This window comes from Primulina eburnea, chromosome 15, assembly GCF_022965805.1.
Source record: "Primulina eburnea isolate SZY01 chromosome 15, ASM2296580v1, whole genome shotgun sequence".
Lineage (NCBI taxonomy): Eukaryota > Viridiplantae > Streptophyta > Magnoliopsida > Lamiales > Gesneriaceae > Primulina > Primulina eburnea.
In genome coordinates, this window is record NC_133115.1 from 8790886 (window position 1) to 8809882 (window position 18997).

An 18997-nucleotide genomic window follows, 5' to 3' on the forward strand; every position below is an offset into this window, starting at 1 on the left:
TATTATCGCGGAAGAATACAAGGTCCTCGGGTTAACGTGCGCCACCAGCTCCGCCCATTCAGTCATCATCACCTCGAGTCTCTTGATCAAAATACTCACCTGCATCACAGACGCCTAGTGAGTCTAAAGACTCAACACACCTGTACCAGAGATAACGAGTACATATACATAGCACACAGCAGTGAAAAATAACATAATGAACATACATTTCATGACTTAAAAACGTGAACATAAGCATGTCGTGTAAAATGGTAACGTGTCAAAACATGTCTCATCATGTTATCATATCGTATGCGTAACTTTGACCTGTCAAAACATGGTAATAGCATGTATCATCGTATCAGCATATACGTGTTAAAATCTTAATTTGAAGTCCATTCATTAGCTGTGACTTTCGCATCATCATGTCATCATGTCAGTCGATGGATCCATCTACGTGTAACCGCGGTACCCGGCGGCGAGGGTCATCAGCGACGGCATTACCCGCCCACTGAGCCCGGGCCTTACATGTCATCATGTCATCGTATTAGTCACAACTAAATCACTTCCTTCAAAACGTGTCATCATATTCATCACTTAAATAAAAACATGCATATACATAATTTTTCCTTTAAACCAAGCATGCATCGTATTTATCATAATTTCGTAAAAATCGTAAACATTATACATAAAAATTTAAAATATCATAATTTTGTGCTCAGGGCGCTGCCAAGACCAAAATCTCACCCCGGGTGCAAAATGACCATTTTGCCCCTGGAAACCCAAAAATTATCGTTTCAACCCTGGACCTCTAAAATTGACCTGAAGCTTACCAAACTCCTTAACATGTCCCAAAATATTTTTAAAAGTATTTATTAGACGTAAACTCGAGCCCGTTTCAAAACTTAATCAATTCGTTTTAAAACTTGGACCGGGGTCCCGGTTTTAACCCGAATCGACCCGAAACTCAACCAAAATTTCCCAAATTTAAACCATGCCTAAAATACATCCTACCAGCCCATAAACCACATTTTTCCAGCCCACTAAGACCCATGAAAACGAGCCACAAGCTGCTGGAATTTTCAGCAAAGTCCCATTGGAAAACACTAGTTGCGCTACCCTCCATAATTTCAATCCTAGCTTGCACCTAACGAGGCCAGCCACACATCAACCTTTCCTAGACCACCCTAGGGTCCCTCTGGACCTACTGAACCCACGGCCACAGCCCCATGCGAGCCATGAAGCGCAGCAAATTCCTCAAGAACAAGTACGGCCCTGCCTTACCCGAACACAACCGGCTCCTAACTTGGCCACTTACTTCCTAGCCGTGACCAGCTGGTTATGGACCACCCCTAGCCTCGGTTGGACCCTCTTGGATCGCACCTTAGCATGGTTCAGCCCTTCCCCAGCCGTGCCATCCCGAACCCTCACCGAACGCCAAGGAAAGTTCTAGCCGCCTAGACAACCAATCGGCCCTCTCCTATACCATGCACCCTTAAACCTCCAGCACCGTGTCACCTCGTCTTACAGCATATACACCCCTTAGAAACTCTGAAAAATCGACAGCCCCTTGCACAAATCAATGAAACATGAGTATGCAACATAAAGGTGCAATTTTCGTGACAAAACTTGAACAAAACGTAACCACGCATTAGATCAAAGGATGGACATGCATTTACATATATTTCAGCAATACTATGGCGTGAATGATGAGAAAAACGAAATACAAGCGTGCCTTGGTGTTTAGATGATCCAAAGCTTGAAAATACGCGCGTGGGAAGTGAAACGGGGAGGCGGGAGGAAGCTTTCTTGAAGAAATTCTCAATGGCCGAGCATGCTCGAATTTTTTTGCTGAAGAAGACGTGAGAGAAAATGCTGAATGGTGGGGGTGGGCGGCTGATTTTGGAGGGTTAGGTTTAGGCTTAGTTTAGTGAGTTTTTAAAATAGATAATTATGTACTAATGGGCCAAAAATAAAGATCAAAGGATATAAAAGAAGTGTTGGGCCCATTAAACACTAAATCAAGCCCGACTAGCATAAAAAAACGTTCCCGAAAAATATTTCGTTTGTACGTTTTTGAAAATATTATCCGAGCCCCCAAAAAGTCCTACGACTCGCTAAATTGTGCGTACCGGTTAAAAATATAATTATGCGGGTAAAAAATATCCAATAAAGCCCATTTTTTAAAAATACCTTTAAAAACACTCCATATTGATTAATAAAAATTAATCCTTTCATAACAATGATTTTCTGAATATCCTCGGTCTCCGTTCCTCGATCGAGCGCGAAATGCAACTTAAAACTCAAATACGTGAAGCTTTAACTAATCAAGAAATTAAGTATATATATATATATATATATATTCATGTTAAAACCGTGCATTTAATGTATTAAAATAATTTAATTAAAGTACACAATAAATTGAAAACTTGCATGCGTGTGGTTTACATGGAACTTCAAATTTTTCGGGACGTTACATTCTAGCTGGAGCATATAAATTTCTTCTTCAAGATCTCCATGAAGAAATGATGTTTTCACATCTAGCTATTCTATATGTAGGTCAAACACTGCACATAATGCCACAACTACTCTGACTGTTGTAAGTCGAACCACATGAGAAAATGTCTCATTGAAGTCAATGCTTTCTTTATGAGCATATCCTTTTACAACCAATTTTGAACGATACCGTTCCACTTGGTTTTTTTCATCATGCTTGATCTTATAGACCCATCTGTTTCCAATGGCTTTCCTACCTCGTGGTAGTGTAACAATATCCCAAGTTTTATTTATTTCTAATGCCTCCAACTCTTCTTGCATTGCTATCATCCACAAGATACATTCGAGCTTTGAGTAGTCTCGTGGAAACTCGATGGCTCACCATCCTCTGATAATAGACAATATGCAATATTTCTTTCAGTGACATAATGTGAAAGCCAACCTGGTGGTCTTCTGTCTCGAGTTGACTTCCTCACATTGGAAATCTCAGGCTCAACATGTTTTTGTTCTTGTTCTTCGTGCTCTGGTACTGCTTCACAAGAAATTTGACCTTCGTCTGTCATATTCTCCACCTTAAATATAGTAGTTTCTGAATTCAATGTGCTTTTGTCTCCCTTTACTTTATCTTCCTCGAAGATAACATCCCTCCTGATGACAAAACTTGTGAACAGTAGGATCCCACAAGTGAAACCCTTTTACTCCATCAGCATAACCCAAGAAGATACATTTTCTGGATTTTGAATCCAACTTCGATTTTCTTGCTCATTGTACAGAACGTACACGGGACTTCCAAATGTATGCAAATGAGAATAATCTGTCGGCTTCCCGGTCCACATCTCCATCGGAATCTTCAGATCAATCGCTACTGAAAAAGAACGATTGATAATATAACAAGCGGTTTTGACTGTTTTTGCCAAAAATGACTTGTCTAGACCCGCAATCCTCAACATAGCTCTTGTTCTACCTGTAACGCCCCGAAAATATAAAGGTTCACGCAAACCAAATGCATACGATTTATTAAATTCTCCTGTATTTTAATTAAATATTTTAATTGTATTAATTAATTATGTGTCATGCATGATTTTATGTAGTTATGATTTAATTGTCATTATGCATAAAATTGTATTTTCAAGGTTATTCGAGTTGCGATCGAGGAACGGAGACCAATGACTGAAAAATAGAAATTTTTTTTATTAAATGATTGTTTTTAATTATTTAAAATTTGGGTGATTTTTTTTTATTATTTTTGAAAATAAGGGGTTTTGAGGTGAATTTATACGCCGGGACGTAAATTTTATCGGTGTTGGATTTTCAACAAAAATACGAATGTTTTGGCGACCTCGCTAATAAATTCACAAACTTATTTAAGCAAAACTATTTTTAAAATTTTAATTAAGCACTAATGGGTTTAAATTACCTACTTAATGAGCCTAAGCCTAATTAGTGATAAACTAGACAATAAAATATGTTAAACCCCACCCTTAACCCTACATACTCACGTCCACCTCCCTTGAGCATTCAAAACTCCTCTCCCCACCAGCAATATCACATAGCACACACCATCACTAATTTGAAGAAAAGTTCAAAAGTTGCTAAGGGTTTCAAGCCATCGTCTTCTCTCCGCCGTTCTTTGATTTGTAACGTAAAATCGTGCGTTAAATACGCAAAGGCTCGCCATATTCTCCTTTTACTCATTGATGTCAACCGGGCAAATCGGGTAATAGCCGGGTGGGCGATTTGCCAAGTCAAGTGTTTGGATATATGTGCGGATGTTCTTGCAAGTTACTGATGGTCCGGGGTGGTTGAGTTCCCTGTTACCTGGAGGACAGTGCCCGGGATGATTTGAGTAATAACCTTGAAAACACAGAACGTTAGGGAAGCGCCGGAAGTTGTTCCGGCGTATCCACTCCGACGCTCAAGTCAGTAATGTACGCAAAGGAAAACTTAGAGGGAGTAAGAATATTTGTGAGTGCTTGTGAGTATTCCAAAAAGAGTTACCTCCTCTGTAGTACTTACGGGGGGTCTTTATAGATGAGGCAGGTAGATGACTTACCCGCCGAATTCGGATGGTGGTCCATGATTCGGGGTCATGGGCCACGTTGTCAAGTAGTGGGACACGTACTAAGAATTGACCTGGTCATGGAATGTGGTAAAATAGGCTCCGCGATGTCAGGAAGACGTGGTGATCAAGGAGAGAATGCGTCTTTTTCTCGGGTGTTTTCCACTCGAGTGCCTCTGAGGTGTTTCTTGAGCCGGGAAGTTTTTACCCCGGATATTAGCTGATTACTCCCCGGGCGTCCTTCCCACCAGGTCACTGAAGGTAATTGTACTTCAATATCTTTTCCCCGTTCTGATCTTGCCCGAGTTCGAGAACCTTCCGGGTCAGGGTCCATACCCGGGCCCGGGTTCTCTTGGGGGCATCACCACTCCCTCCTAAAAAAGTCGGGCTAGAGTCTATCTCGCTGTCCCGATTAATAAAAGATGTTCTCCTGGTGATACAGGAGTCTTCTATGACTCTGCAGATGTGGATACCCTTGCTGATGTCGTCGTAAGCCCTAAAATTCAAATTTATTTTCAACGTTCCGCGTTTCGAGGGCTGTTACAATATCTCGATATTGACGCCTGTCTTTTCGCCTGCCCTGCGCAACTTCCAATATTCACCCTAGCCGTAGATATATTCGAGAATCAACGATCGGGATATATTCCTCTTTCCTATATATATCTGGTATCCCCTATCCCTTGCTAATTACTTCCATAAATATGGCCGATGCTAGCAGCTCGAGAACTCCCGGGATGACCGAAGCCCTTAGGGAGCCCAATCTGGAAGTTCAAAAGTCCATCATAGAAGATGAAGTACTGAACGAAGTTCTTGGCTATTGGGAAGAGCTTCAAGAACTGAAACTTCTTTACGATTCCGGGGAAGCCACCACTCCTGCCCTGGCATCCAAACTAAGGAAAGTGCGCAAACAACTACACTTAGCTGAGTGGGTGGACATCTTCACGGATGGTCATGTATATCAGCTGATGCTTCGGAAGGAATTGAAGCTCCTGAAGAACATTCTCGGCTCTTCCAGCTTCATGCAAGGCTCCACTCCCCCGCTGTCGGCTTGGTTGAAGATACGAATAATTGTAATAGAAGAGAAATATGACGATGTAGTATGCGCCAATGTATATGGTTGAATAAGAATTTATTTTAGTTCCTTTTTCTCTATCACCACTCGGCTTATAACCACTGTAAATCCAGTGACACATCATGAACGGGGCAAAACCATCTGAAATAATTTACTAAAAACTTCTGGACTTGATATCTCCCGGGCGATTAACCCCAATGCTGGGGCCTTGCGTTCCCCGGGCTGTGAATCACCTGCGGGAGCCTCGGGCTTCCCGGGCTCCATGAAATGCCGGGGACTCGTGTTCCCCGGGCTTGGATGAGTGCCGATACCCTAAGACTTCCCGCCCCTCGGTATGGTGTCCCCTACACAAATTTCGATCTTTGATACTAAAGTTCCGCCGAGGGACGCCCCATTTCCCAAGGTAATAATGACGCTGTGACATTGATATTTGTTCGCGTCCCTTTGACTACCTGGAACAATTTTTCAGGCGTTTCCTGATCCAACACGCATGCTTAAACCAACGGTCGCGATTAATCTCTCCTCCATAAATGCGTAGTCGTTTCACATGGTTGGAAACTTTTCGGTTTCCTCCAGACTACCGACCTTCTGCCTATAAATAAGTAGATGAAGGCGAAGTGAGAGCGATTGTTTCGATCATGCCGAGTTCAAGTGAAACTACTGTTAACAGCAGTCCGTATGGTCACTTGCCACCCTCTACGCGCGTTCATTTAGAGTCGTTGAAGAGGACCATCGAGGAGTTTATTCTGGCGAAAGTTATGTCCACTTGGCATAAGATTCATAATCTTGTGCAATCCTTCCAAGACGGTCTGGCCTTTACCAGGCCACAGAGAGCATTGGCCAGGAGATACAAACGGATATTTTATGTGACGCACGTGACCGAGCTAGCCACTGATCAAGTTCTGCTTCAGGCGATGCTGCGGAAGGAGTGGAAACAGCTGCGCAAGCTTGCCGCTACCGAGTCCTTTGCCAACCTTCCCCTCCCTGAGCTTCATAGCTGGATGTCGGACTGGGAGGATCATGTAGGCTCTAGGCTGGCTACTGCGATATTTCACCGATTTTATTAATAAAATTTTATTTTGCGCACTTCGCTTGTGCTCTTCCTTCAAGTTTATGGATTTTAAAGTAAAAAACCGGGGTTTAAAACCTTTCGGACTAACGATAACTTGCCGGGGCCTCAAACCTCCCGGGCTCAAAATAACTTCAAAACTTTCCGGGTCTAAAATAACTTGCCGGGGCTTCAAACCTCCCGGGCTTAAAATAACTTGCCGGGGCTTCAAACCTCCCGGACTTAAAATAACTCGCCGGGGCTTCAAACCTCCCGGGCTTAAAATAACTCGCCGGGGCTTCAAACCTCCCGGGCTTAAAATGACTTGCCGGGGCTTCAAACCTCCCGGGTTCGAGGTAACATGCCCGTTATCTTTTTTGAGGGACATGTAGGATGTCATGATGACACGTGTTCCTTTTTCCTTTCTAACGGTCGGCAACGTTCCGTCTCCCGAGGACCCGATAAGTCTGACACCTTCATAATTACACGTCCTTTCACCTGCTAGGTGCGACTTACGATGCGAATCTGAATATTCATATCCCCCCAGATCAACGGCGGAGATCCGTGATCCGGGTGTGTTTTTCTGAACCGACGCGGACCTTTGGATCATGGCTAGATCTACGGCCCAGGTCGTTTTTCTGCTCCTATATATATCTCCTTCCCCAACCCGTCATTACTTTCGCCAATTTTCACTAAGCCTCCGCGTCTGCAACTCTGTCATACTGCCGATCAATCCCCAGCGATCAAACCACCACTTCTCTTCCAAACACCGCGTAAGTTCCCCTTTTTCCATTATGTCTTCCTCCCGTACTTCTTCTACTTCGGGTAATATCTATCAGGGCTCCTCGGAATTTGAGTCGGAGGCCCTGCGCGATAGTCCCCCGATTTCTGCCTCCCCCGTTTCTACTTTTCGTCCTCAAAATTCAACTCTTCCTTTTCCTCCCCTCAAAAAATCTAAAACTTCTCGCGGAGCTGGGCCCTCCCGTCCCCAGAAGAAAAAGAAGAAGGTAACTTCTTCGAAACCTTTAGCCCGGGCTATTCCTTCTCCTGCCCGGGCTACTGATTCTGGCCCCTTGCCATGGTTTTCTACCATGGTGAGCTCTCTCCGAGCCAAATCCGCCGAGGAGATCCGCATCCTTGGCTCCATCCCTGTTGACCATGCTATTGTCATCCCTGGTCCCAGTGATCGGGCTGACAAGCCACCAGAAGGGTATCTTACCTTCTTTCGAGACCAGGTCATCAATGGCCTCAGGTTTCCCCTTCACCCTTTTTTCATTGGGATATCTTCCCTTCTTGGCATTCCCCTCAACCAATTTCACCCTAATGCCATTAGGATGATGACCTGTTTTTTCACCCTCCTCTCCATGCACCCCGACATCCCTCTTGAACCTTGCCTTTTTAATTTTTTCTTTATCTGCTACATTGGCGATTACGCCTTTTCATTCAAGACCCGGTCTCATCATAAACTTTTCGGAGATATTCCTTCTTCCGTCAAGGACTGGAAACGCCGGTTCTTTTACATTCGTCCTGTTAACCACCCTGAATGCCCGGTTGGGTTTATTTCTACCCTTCCTGATCAGCTGGGCCTTCCTGAGAATTACCGCACACTTGACTCTTACACCCAGTGTGAGGAGGTGGTAGGCGGCAAGGTGTATAGCTCCTCTGCCCTCCTTGGTGAAAATTTATTGGTGACTTACGGTCTGAGCCCCGGGGTGGAGGAGTCTACCGATCGCATCATCGAAGAGTTCGATGCCTTCCGCCCCGGTAGGTTCCTTTCGTTAACCCTTATTGTGCTTCCTTTCCCTTGGTAGATCACATAATCTAACAAGCTGTTTTGTTTCCTGCAGACGCTGAGATGAAAGAAGCCTTTGCCCAAAAGTTGGCTGAGGAAAAAGCGGCTAGGAAGGCTGCCCGGAAGGCTGCCGCTGCTGCCAAGAAGGTATGCGAACAGCGGGGGTCTTCATCCCAGGTGGTTACTGGAGACCAGGTCGAGGAGGAGCCGGCATCCCAGGTGCCTGTCGAAAAAGGGAACCTAGCTACTGCTGAGGTCGGGCAGGCTGGTACCTCTCCTAGCGTCCAGACGGCCCAAGCCACCGAGCCCAAGAAGCAAGGGGTCATTTTAATCGAGGAGGAGTCCTCGGGCTTGGCTCTCCGGGCCACTTTAAAGAGGAAGGCTCCTCAAGAACAGGTCCGTGTTGAGCCCCGAGTGGCCACCCGAGTGGCACAAGGGCCCAGGCCTGCTCCGCCAACGTCTCCCATCAGGTCCCCTTTGACCCCTACTGCAACTGTTTCCCCTCCTGCAATGCCCGAGACCATTTTCTCGGCCGGAAGCTCGTCGATAGGCTTCCACACGCTGAAGCGAATGGCAACTCCTGCCGATGAGACCATGCTTCTGGCTTCGAAGGCCGGGGATCTGATGATGGAGAGTTTCAATCTCCTACTAGCTGTAAGTGTTTTCTTTCCATCACTCCTGCTTCTTTGCTTCATCTGTATACTTTCTTTCTTATGCATTCTTTGGTTTATTCCCAGAGCGGGCAAATGGCTAGAGCGGCCTTTGAGAAGATGGGTGCTTATCAAAAAAGCACTGAGGCCCGGGCAGCCTCCGCCAAAGCTCTCCATGATGAGGCCCAGGCCCGCATAGTTCAACTCCAAGAGCTCCATGCGGATGCCCTCCTTGGCCAGAGCACCACGATAGGCTGCTTGCAGGGTCAGCTCGGGGAGGCTCGGGCAGAAATCGTCTCGCTGAAAACTCAATTGGAGAAGGCAGAGGCCAGGGTTGAAAAGTTGGATTTAGATGCACGGGCTGCCCTGGATAATTTCGTGCTGGCCACTCAAAGGGTGGATGAGCTGGAAGCTACTCTTTCGGCCCGAGAAGCGGATCTCAAAGCTCGGGCCACTTTAGAAGAGGAGTGGCGAGCTGCTTTCCTCGCTACTGCAGAATTTAAGCAACTGGTTGTAAATAAAGCCTTTCCCTATTTCAAGGCGGGCTTTAATAAATGCAAAGCACAAGTGAGGGATGCCGGCCTTCTGCCTTTGGGAAAGAAAGGCATACTGGATTTAGCCCGGGCTGTTAGCTCCTTGCCCGAGGATGGTGCGGAGCTCCCGGCTGAGGAGGAATCTGAGGTGGAAGAGGACTCGGAGCCAGAGACTGCTCCTTAAAGTTTTTTGCGCTTCTTTCCTCTGGTAGTTGTAATACTTTTCCTTAATGAAATTTCTCCTGAGTCTTTGCTTTATAGATAAGAAGAATTCGTCAAGTGTTGGAAGATAATCGGGCCTCCCAGCTTAATAATACATTGACGCGAAACCGGGGCATGGTACCACCCGGGTCCTTAATAATAAAACTGAAGGGAAACCGGGGCGTGGAACCACCCGGGCCCTTAATAATAAACTGAAGGGATAACGGGGCATGGAACCACCCGTGCCCTTGATAATAAACTAGAGGGAAACCGGGGCATGGTACCACCCGGGCCCTTAATAATAAACTGAAGGGAAACCGGGGCATGGTACCACCCGGGCCCTTAATAATAAACTGAAGGGAAACCGGGGCATGGTACCACCCGGGCCCTTAATAATAAACTGAAGGGAAAACGGGGCATGGAACCACCCGTGCCCTTGATAATAAACTGAAGGGAAACCGGGGCATGCTACCACCCGGGCCCTTAATAATAAACTGAAGGGAAAACGGGGCATGGAACCACCCGTGCCCTTGATAATAAACTGAAGGGAAACCGGGGCATGCTACCACCCGGGCCCTTAATAATAAACTGAAGGGAAAACGGGGCATGGTACCACCCGGGCCCTTAATAATAAACTGAAGGGAAAACGGGGCATGGAACCACCCGTGCCCTTGATAATAAACTGAAGGGAAACCGGGGCATGCTACCACCCGGGCCCTTAATAATAAACTGAAGGGAAACCGGGGCATGGTACCACCCGGGCCCTTAATAATAAACTGAAGGGAAAACGGGGCATGGAACCACCCGGGCCCTTAATAATAAACTGAAGGGAAAACGGGGCATGGAACCACCCGTGCCCTTGATAATAAACTGAAGGGAAAACGGGGCATGGAACCACCCGTGCCCTTGATAATAAACTGAAGGGAAACCGGGCCATGCTACCACCCGGGCCCTTAATAATAAACTGAAGGGAAACCGGGGCATGGTACCACCCGGGCCCTTAATAATAAACTGAAGGGAAAACGGGGCATGGAACCACCCGGGCCCTTAATAATAAACTGAAGGGAAAACGGGGCATGGAACCACCCGTGCCCTTGATAATAAACTGAAGGGAAACCGGGGCATGGTACCACCCGGGCCCTTAATGTATGCCGGGGTTCAGGACCTACAGGGCTTTTAACAATAATCTTTTCTGAAGCTTGCTTTTTATTGCCAAGTATTTACAAGGGATTTACAAAAACTTTTTAAGGAAAATATTTCTTAAGATGGAAAGCATTCCAGGGCCTTTTGAGATAACGGCCTTGCCCATCTTCGAGATAGTAGGTGCTTGAGCTAACTCTGCGTACCACCTTATAAGGACCTTCCCATCGGGCCTTAAGCTTGCCGACATCTCCAGCCGGGTTTGATTTCTTGAGGACCATGTCTCCTATCTGGAACTCTCGGTGTCGGACCCTTTGGTTATAGGCTTTCATCACCCTACGTCGATAAGCCTCCATTTTGATTGCTGCTCTTTCTCTCCTTTCTTCAATGAGATCGAGTTCACTAGCTCGGGCATTATCATTGTCTTCCGGATATGTGTGTACCCAGGTTGAGGTTTGCCCGATCTCGGCTGGGAGCACTGCTTCAGAGCCATATACCAAGCTGAATGGTGTTTCCCCGGTAGCTGTTCGAGGTGTAGTCCGGTATGCCCAAAGAACACTGGGCAACTCTTCTACCCAGTCTTTTCCAACACCGTATAATCGGGCTCTGAGTGCCTGGACAATAGTGCGGTTGGTTACCTCAGTCTGCCCATTGGCTTGCGGGTAAGCAACTGAGGTAAAAGCCTGAGTAATCTTCATCTCCTCGCACCAAGCTCTGACTTTATTCCCCTGGAACTGCCTTCCGTTGTCAGATATAAGTTTCCGGGGGATCCCGAATCTGCAGACAATATTTTTCCACAGGAACTTAAGAACCTCTCCCTCCGTGATTTTGGCCAGGGGTTCTGCTTCCACCCATTTAGAGAAGTAGTCAATCCCTACGAGCAAGAATTTTTTTTGAGCTCGAGCCACAGGGAAGGATCCCACAATATCCAGGCCCCACTGATCAAAAGGGCAAGAGGCCCGGATAGGTTTCATCAGGGCAGTTGGGTGATGATTAATGTTGCTATGCCTTTGACATCCCTCACATGAGCGGACTACCCGGGCGGCATCTTGATGCATTGTAGGCCACCAGAATCCAGCGAGCAAAGCCTTCCTAGCCAGGGAAGTTGCTCCAAGATGATCTCCGCAGCAGCCCTCATGGATCTCCCTTAGAACATAAATGGACTCGTCCCCGGAGATGCACTTGAGAAGGGGACCCTGGAAAGATCGCCGGTATAGGATGTCATTGATCACAACAAAACGAGCCGCTCTCTTCTTGATTTGACTGGCCTCCTGGGCATCCTCAGGTAGATAGGATCGGGAGATGTAATCCAAGATGGGGGCGGCCCAACTATCTTCCTGAGCTGGAGGAGGCCCGGTATCCACTGAGGATACCAGGCTAGTGTGGTAAGATATACCCGGCTCCCGATAATCAGCGAGTGAAGCCGCCATTTTTGCCAGGGCATCGGCTTCAGTATTTTTCTCTCGGGGAATCTGTTCTATGCTCCAATCTGTGAAATGTGCCGATGATTCTCTGATGATAGTCAGATATTTTATAAACTTATCCTCCCGGGCCTCATATGCTCCTTTTACTTGTTGGGCTACCAACTGCGAATCCGTATAAATAATGACCCGGGTAGCTCCAACATCCCGGGCCGCTTTTATCCCGATGATAACGGCCTCGTATTCTGCTTCATTATTGGAGGCCCGGAAGTCCAACCTCACTGCCAACTGTATTTTTTCCTCGGTGGGTGATATCAATAGTACTCCCACTCCACTGCCATCTTTACAGGAGGCCCCGTCTGCAAATATTCTCCAAATTCCGCCAGCCTCGGGAACAATCATCTCGGTGATAAAATCTGACAAGGCCTGGGCCTTAATTGCCTTCCTGGGCTGGTACTCGATGTCATATTCTCCCAATTCTACAGTCCACTTTACTAGCCTTCCCGAGATCTCGGGCTGAGTCATGATTCTCCCGAGAGGGGTGTTAGTCAGCACAGTGATAGGATGGGACAAGAAGTATGGGCGGAGTTTCCGTGCTGTGATCACCAGAGCTAGGGCCACCTTCTCTACCTCCGTATATCTGGTCTCGGGCCCCTTGAGCGCGTGACTCACATAGTAGACCGGCCTTTGATCGGTACCTTCCTCTCGGATCAGTACAGAGCTAACAGCATGCTCAGTGGCCGAAAGGTACACCCAAAGTTTCTCCCCGGGTCCAGGCTTCTCAAGGACAGGAAGTCCGGCGAGATGATTCTTCAATTCTTCGAAAGCCTTCTCACATTTTTCATCCCAACCAAACTCTTTGGCTTTCCTTAGAGCTTGAAAAAAGGGGTAGCTCCGGTGTGCAGATCGAGAAATGAAACGTGATAAGGCGGCGATTTTCCCTGTGAGCCTCTGCACATCCTTGACTGACTTTGGGGATGCCATTTCAGTAATAGACTTGACTTTATCCGGATTGACCTCGATTCCTCTCTCGGTGACCATGAACCCGAGGAACTTGCCGCTCTTAACCCCAAACGTGCATTTGGCCGGGTTTAACCTCACCCCATACTCTCGGAGAGTAGAGAAAGTCTCTTCGAGGTCTGGGATGAGCTCATTGTGTGTCCGAGATTTCACCAAGATATCGTCCACGTAAACCTCTACATTTCGCCCGGCTTGCTTGGTGAATATCCTGTCCATCAATCTTTGATATGTGGCCCCGGCATTTTTTAATCCAAAGGGCATGACCACATAGCAAAAGGTTCCTCCCGAGGTAATGAAGCTAACCTTCTCCTGATCTTCCCGGGCCAAGGGGATCTGATGGTACCCCTGATAGGCATCCATGAAGCACAGCAATTCATACCCCGATGTCGAATCCACCAGTTGTGTAGTGACCCGTTCCAGAATCACCTACTAATCAAGAACTAAGCATGCAATTAACCTAATTAACAATAATCAGAGATAACAGCGGAAAATACCAACAAAATAATGGTTATACAACCCAATCGAAGTCTAGAATAACTCCAAATAAAATATCCAATACAACCATATCGAATCAAAACAATACCGATAAACTAAACCAACCAGCTACTCAACGTCCTCCTCCTGCTCCTCCTGAGCTGTCCAACCTGAGGCCTGCCCCGTGGGAATGGGGTGTCCAAGAATAAACAAAACCGAGGACGTGAGCGATAAGAACGCCCAGTACAAAAGTATGAGTATACAGACCTATATGAAATGCACATGCTATGATCATGATACCGGGGTAGTCAAGAAACAGGAGTCACAAAAGGATCTCAACAATGCTCAGTCTAGAGGCGCCAAGTGGATAGTGCCGCGCGGTACACCTCTGGGTCACTGCATCCACTACAAGACAGACGTGGACCTAAAATGTCCCGGACCACCGAAGCCCTCCCGACCCGTCGGCCACTGTGTACTCTCGGTGTCCATGCGTCCACAAGACAGGGCTGAGCGGCCCCAAGATATAGCTTATCTCGAAAGAGATACAGCTCAACAGTAAAGGCTATCTCGAAGAAGATACGGCTCAACATGAAATGCAACGTGCAGTAATAAACGTGACATAATAGCATGCATCATATGACATATATCAATGCACCACATAATCATGCAACACATATAAGAATGTATACTCAACCAGGATATCTCGGATAGTACTTTCGTACCTCTATCACAGCAATCCTAATCCACTGGAACAACCAGACAACAGGTCTAATCCAAGCCTATTCATCAAGTGAAAACCATCACTAAACTTATCTACCAGACTTAACTAGATAATCCTGAGATAAATACTGATAAAATTCCAAACCTTCGTCCGTCGCTAGCCCGCTGATGCCGCTAGCTCCCAACTAGAGCACAGCTCTGCTACAAGACCAGCAGCTCCCCGCTAGTGCCCAAATCTCGGAACAAGACTAGAACCTGTCAGAAACGACTGAAATGCTATGGAATTCTCTGAATTGGCGAGTCAAAATGAGGAAATCCGACCACTATTTATAGGCCATGTTCGGATCCTCCGAACAACACTTCGGAACGTCCGAACGCTACGTGTCCATTGGCTCTTGACAGCTCATGATCGGATCCTCCGATCATACACTTCGGACCGTCCGAACATGCACGTGTCCAGCTGCTCTTGACACCTCATGATCGGATCCACCGAACCTACACTTCGGAACGTCCGAACTCCCACGTGTCGATCAACTCTTGACACCTAATGATCGGATCCACCGAACTCACTTCGGACCTTCCGACCTCTTCGGTGCTTCCGAACCATCTTCGGTCCGTCCGATCATGACTCGGTCAAAATTACACATTAAACCTTCTTAATCACCATTACTCCGTTAATTACCCAATTTGGAATTCGGGCTACTACAAGTTGATCAATCCGGGGCAAGGGGTAGCAGTCTTTTGGGCACGCTTTATTCAAGTCCCTGAAATCAACGCACATTCGCCACTTACCGGATGATTTTGGAACCAAGACCACGTTGGATAACCAGGTGGGGAACTGGACCTCTCTGATCTGCCCGGCTTCCAATAATTCTCCCACCTGTTCCGCAATTATTTTGTCTTTTTCGAGACCAAAGTGCCTCTTCCTCTGCTTTATTGCCCGGGAGCCCGGGATGATATTTAACCTGTGCTCAGCCACGTGAGGGGAGATCCCTATCAATTCTGATGAGGACCATGCGAAGATATCCGCATTCTTTGTTAGGCACTGTAGTAATTGAGCCCGGGTTACTGGCTCAAGATCCCGGGCTATCCTTGTTGTTTTCAAGGGCTGCCCGGGTAAGATGCTTACTTCCTCCTGCTCCTCTCCCTCCACCATGTATACCTGTTGGGTAAAGTGCACCTCCTCCTTCCCTGGTCTCCTATTCTCTCCACTTCGTCGGGTTCTTTTATTTTCAACTTTGACGGTTTCCGCGTAGCACTTGCGGGAGGACGGCTGGTCCCCCTTTACTTCTCCGATTCTATTCCCCACTGGGAATTTTAGCTTCTGGTGGTAAGCCGAGGCCACGGCCCGCAAGGCATTCATAGCAGGCCTGCCCAAGATGATATTATAAGATGTGGGGGCATTTACCACCGTGAAAACCGTCATCACCGTCTTTCGAAGGTCTTCAGCTCCTATGGTGAGGGGCAAGGTGATTTCCCCCCGGGGATAAACAGTGTGACCAGCAAATCCGAATAACGCCGTTTCTACTGGCTGCAAACGGTAGTCTTCCAGGTTCATCTGATCCAGGGCCTCCAGGAAAATAACGTTCACTGAGCTCCCTGAATCGACGAAGACCCGGCGAATGTCATAATTTGCCACCTTCGCTTGGATGACTAGGGCATCGTTGTGTGGGAGACTGACTCCCTGAAGATCCCGAGGGCCGAAACTGATGACCGGTCCCTCACTCCTTACTGTATTTTCCACTCCGAAACTCTCATGCCGGGAATGTGCCTTCCTGGCTCGGTTGGAGTCTCCATCTGTCGATCCTCCCGAAATCATTTTAATCACCCCGAGGGTCGGTGACCTTCCTCCGTCCTTATTTTCCTTGCTTGGAGATACTTGACCGGTATCACCCTTCCTCTCCTGTCTGATCGGGCCTTTGTTCCCCGGCCCATACCCTGCATCCCTGTTCACCCATGGTGGTCCCCGGGATTTCTTCGCTACCTGCTCCGAAGCACCAGGGCCCGACTGGGAAGGGGCCCGCTTCATTTTCCGGCATTCGCTCGTGTTGTGGGCACATTCTCCGTGATAGGAGCATATTTTCGTGATATAGGACAGGTTTGGGGGCGACTGGTATGACCTGGCTTTCTTCTCATTGTCGCAAATATGGATTCCTTCACCCCGGTGTGGCTTCATTGGGGTGTATCGAGAAAAACGCCCAAGATTATTTCCTCGGGTGTGGTCATCAGTTTTTACCACCCGGTCACCCCTTTCTTTGCGGGTAGATTCCCTTTTCTGCCGCTGTGCTTCCTCCATATTTATATACTTCTCTGCCCGGGACAGCAGATCTTCAAAATTCCCGGGCTGCTTCTTCACCAAAGACCTGAAAAAATCTCCCTCCTTGAGTCCCTGAGTGAACGCTGTAGTTTTGGTTTCAGGAGCACAAGCCGGCACCTCCAGGGATGCTTTATTGAACCGGAGAATGTACGCCCGAAGAGATTCATCACCGGATTGCTTTATCTCGAACAAGCTAAAGGCGGTCTTCTTATACCTCTTGCTGCTGCTAAAGTGGTGCAAGAAAGTGTCTCTGAAACCTGCAAAAGATTGTATGCTCCGGAGTTTCAACTTTTCGAACCACCTCTGGGCAGAGTCTACTAAAGTGGTGAGGAACACCTTGCACTTGATTTTGTTAGAGTAGCAATGTAACATGGCCACATTCTCAAACCGGGTGAGATGCTCGTCAGGGTCTGAGTTTCCATCATACTCCCGTATTTTGGTAGCTTTGAAATGGGCTGGGAGGGGCTCACTCACAATTTCCAGGGAGAAAGGGCATCCCTGGGAGGCATCCGGGGCTGAAACCTGAGATGACCCTGCTTTAGCTTCCAGCTCTTTCACTTTCTTCTTTAAATCTTCTAGCTCCTGGATCATAGCAAAGGTAGGAGCTTTGGAAAACGCCTGGGAATTCTCTTCTCGGTCTCTCTCTTTTTCAAGAGGAGACTCTCCCATTGCCTCATTTTCCTTTGAGTGACTGGATTCAGGTAGGCCCCTTTCGGCAAGAGCTTTTTGGACCGCAGCAGCTATCAACTGAGCCAACTCCTCTGGGAGGTGACTGGGCAATGAATTTTCTTGACCTCCTTCCGGATTTTGGGGACCAGAGTGGTTCCCCGTAGTTTTACGAGTGGTAACCATATCTACGTCTTTAGTTACAGTTTCCCACAGACGGCGCCAATGATGTCAACCGGGCAAATCGGGTAATAGCCGGGTGGGCGATTTGCCAAGTCAAGTGTTTGGATATATGTGCGGATGTTCTTGCAAGTTACTGATGGTCCGGGGTGGTTGAGTTCCCTGTCACCTGGAGGACAGTGCCCGGGATGATTTGAGTAATAACCCTGAAAACACAGAACGTTAGGGAAGCGCCGGAAGTTGTTCCGGCGTATCCACTCCGACGCTCAAGTCAGTAATGTACGCAAAGGAAAACTTAGAGGGAGTAAGAATATTTGTGAGTGCTTGTGAGTATTCCAAAAAGAGTTACCTCCTCTGTAGTACTTACGGGGGGTCTTTATAGATGAGGCAGGTAGATGACTTACCCGCCGAATTCGGATGGTGGTCCATGATTCGGGGTCATGGGCCACGTTGTCAAGTAGTGGGACACGTACTAAGAGTTGACCTGGTCATGGAATGTGGTAAAATAGGCTCCGCGATGTCAGGAAGACGTGGTGATCAAGGAGAGAATGCGTCTTTTTCTCGGGTGTTTTCCACCCGAGTGCCTCTGAGGTGTTTCTTGAGCCGGGAAGTTTTTACCCCGGATATTAGCTGATTACTCCCCGGGCGTCCTTCCCACCAGGTCACTGAAGGTAATTGTACTTCAATATCTTTTCCCCGTTCTGATCTTGCCCGAGTTCGAGAACCTTCCGGGTCAGGGTCCATACCCGGGCCCGGGTTCTCTTGGGGGCATCACCACTCATCATCACAGCATATTATTTAATTATGTTTGAAATTACATGAAAACAAGTAACACCTTTGAAGATTTTCGTTTATGCCTCTTTTATGGGTTTTTAAAACATCCATGTTGATCTAAGAACCATGAATTTCATTCACCTAAGGAGCTGCCATGAATTAAGATGATATAGAGCATGTTTTACACGAGTTTTAGGGCCTAAAAAACGCACAAACAGGCTGCACACACATACAGGAACAAGCTGGAACAGAAAATTTGATGTTGAGAGATCAAGGGGCTCGGTTCTATGGGATTGTTGGCTTGGCTTGGGTTCGGTTGGGACCAGGGCTTGGCTAAGGTCCGTGAGGGGTCAAGGGAAGAGTCCTAGCCATGCTAGGACTCGAGACAAGAGGCTGGGAAGGAGTCCTAGCAAGCTAGGACTCCAATCCGTGAGCTTCAAGGAGAGAACAGCACA

General features: G+C 47.3%; 1 protein-coding gene across 1 annotated transcript; it reads right to left on the reverse strand.

Moving 5' to 3' along the window:
- Positions 1-11074: 11074 nt before the first annotated feature.
- LOC140815434 (uncharacterized) lies at positions 11075-17774 on the reverse strand. The gene is made up of 2 exons (XM_073174546.1): positions 15735-17774; positions 11075-13756 (listed from the first exon to the last, which is right to left on the reverse strand). Exons 1-2 carry the CDS (start codon positions 17772-17774, stop codon positions 11075-11077), a joined length of 4722 nt encoding a protein of 1573 aa, XP_073030647.1.
- Between the last annotated feature and the right edge of the window lie 1223 nt (positions 17775-18997).

What these genes read in the sequence shown, in the direction of transcription:
- LOC140815434 (XM_073174546.1), bottom strand. Translation starts at nt 17,774, where the DNA reads ATGGTTACCACTCGTAAAACTACGGGGAACCACTCTGGTCCCCAAAAT. An exon ending in AGGGAGAGGAGCAGGAGGAA is followed by an intron (nt 13,757 to 15,734) that starts GTAAGCATCTTA and finishes GATGCCTATCAG; the next exon opens with GGGTACCATCAGATCCCCTT.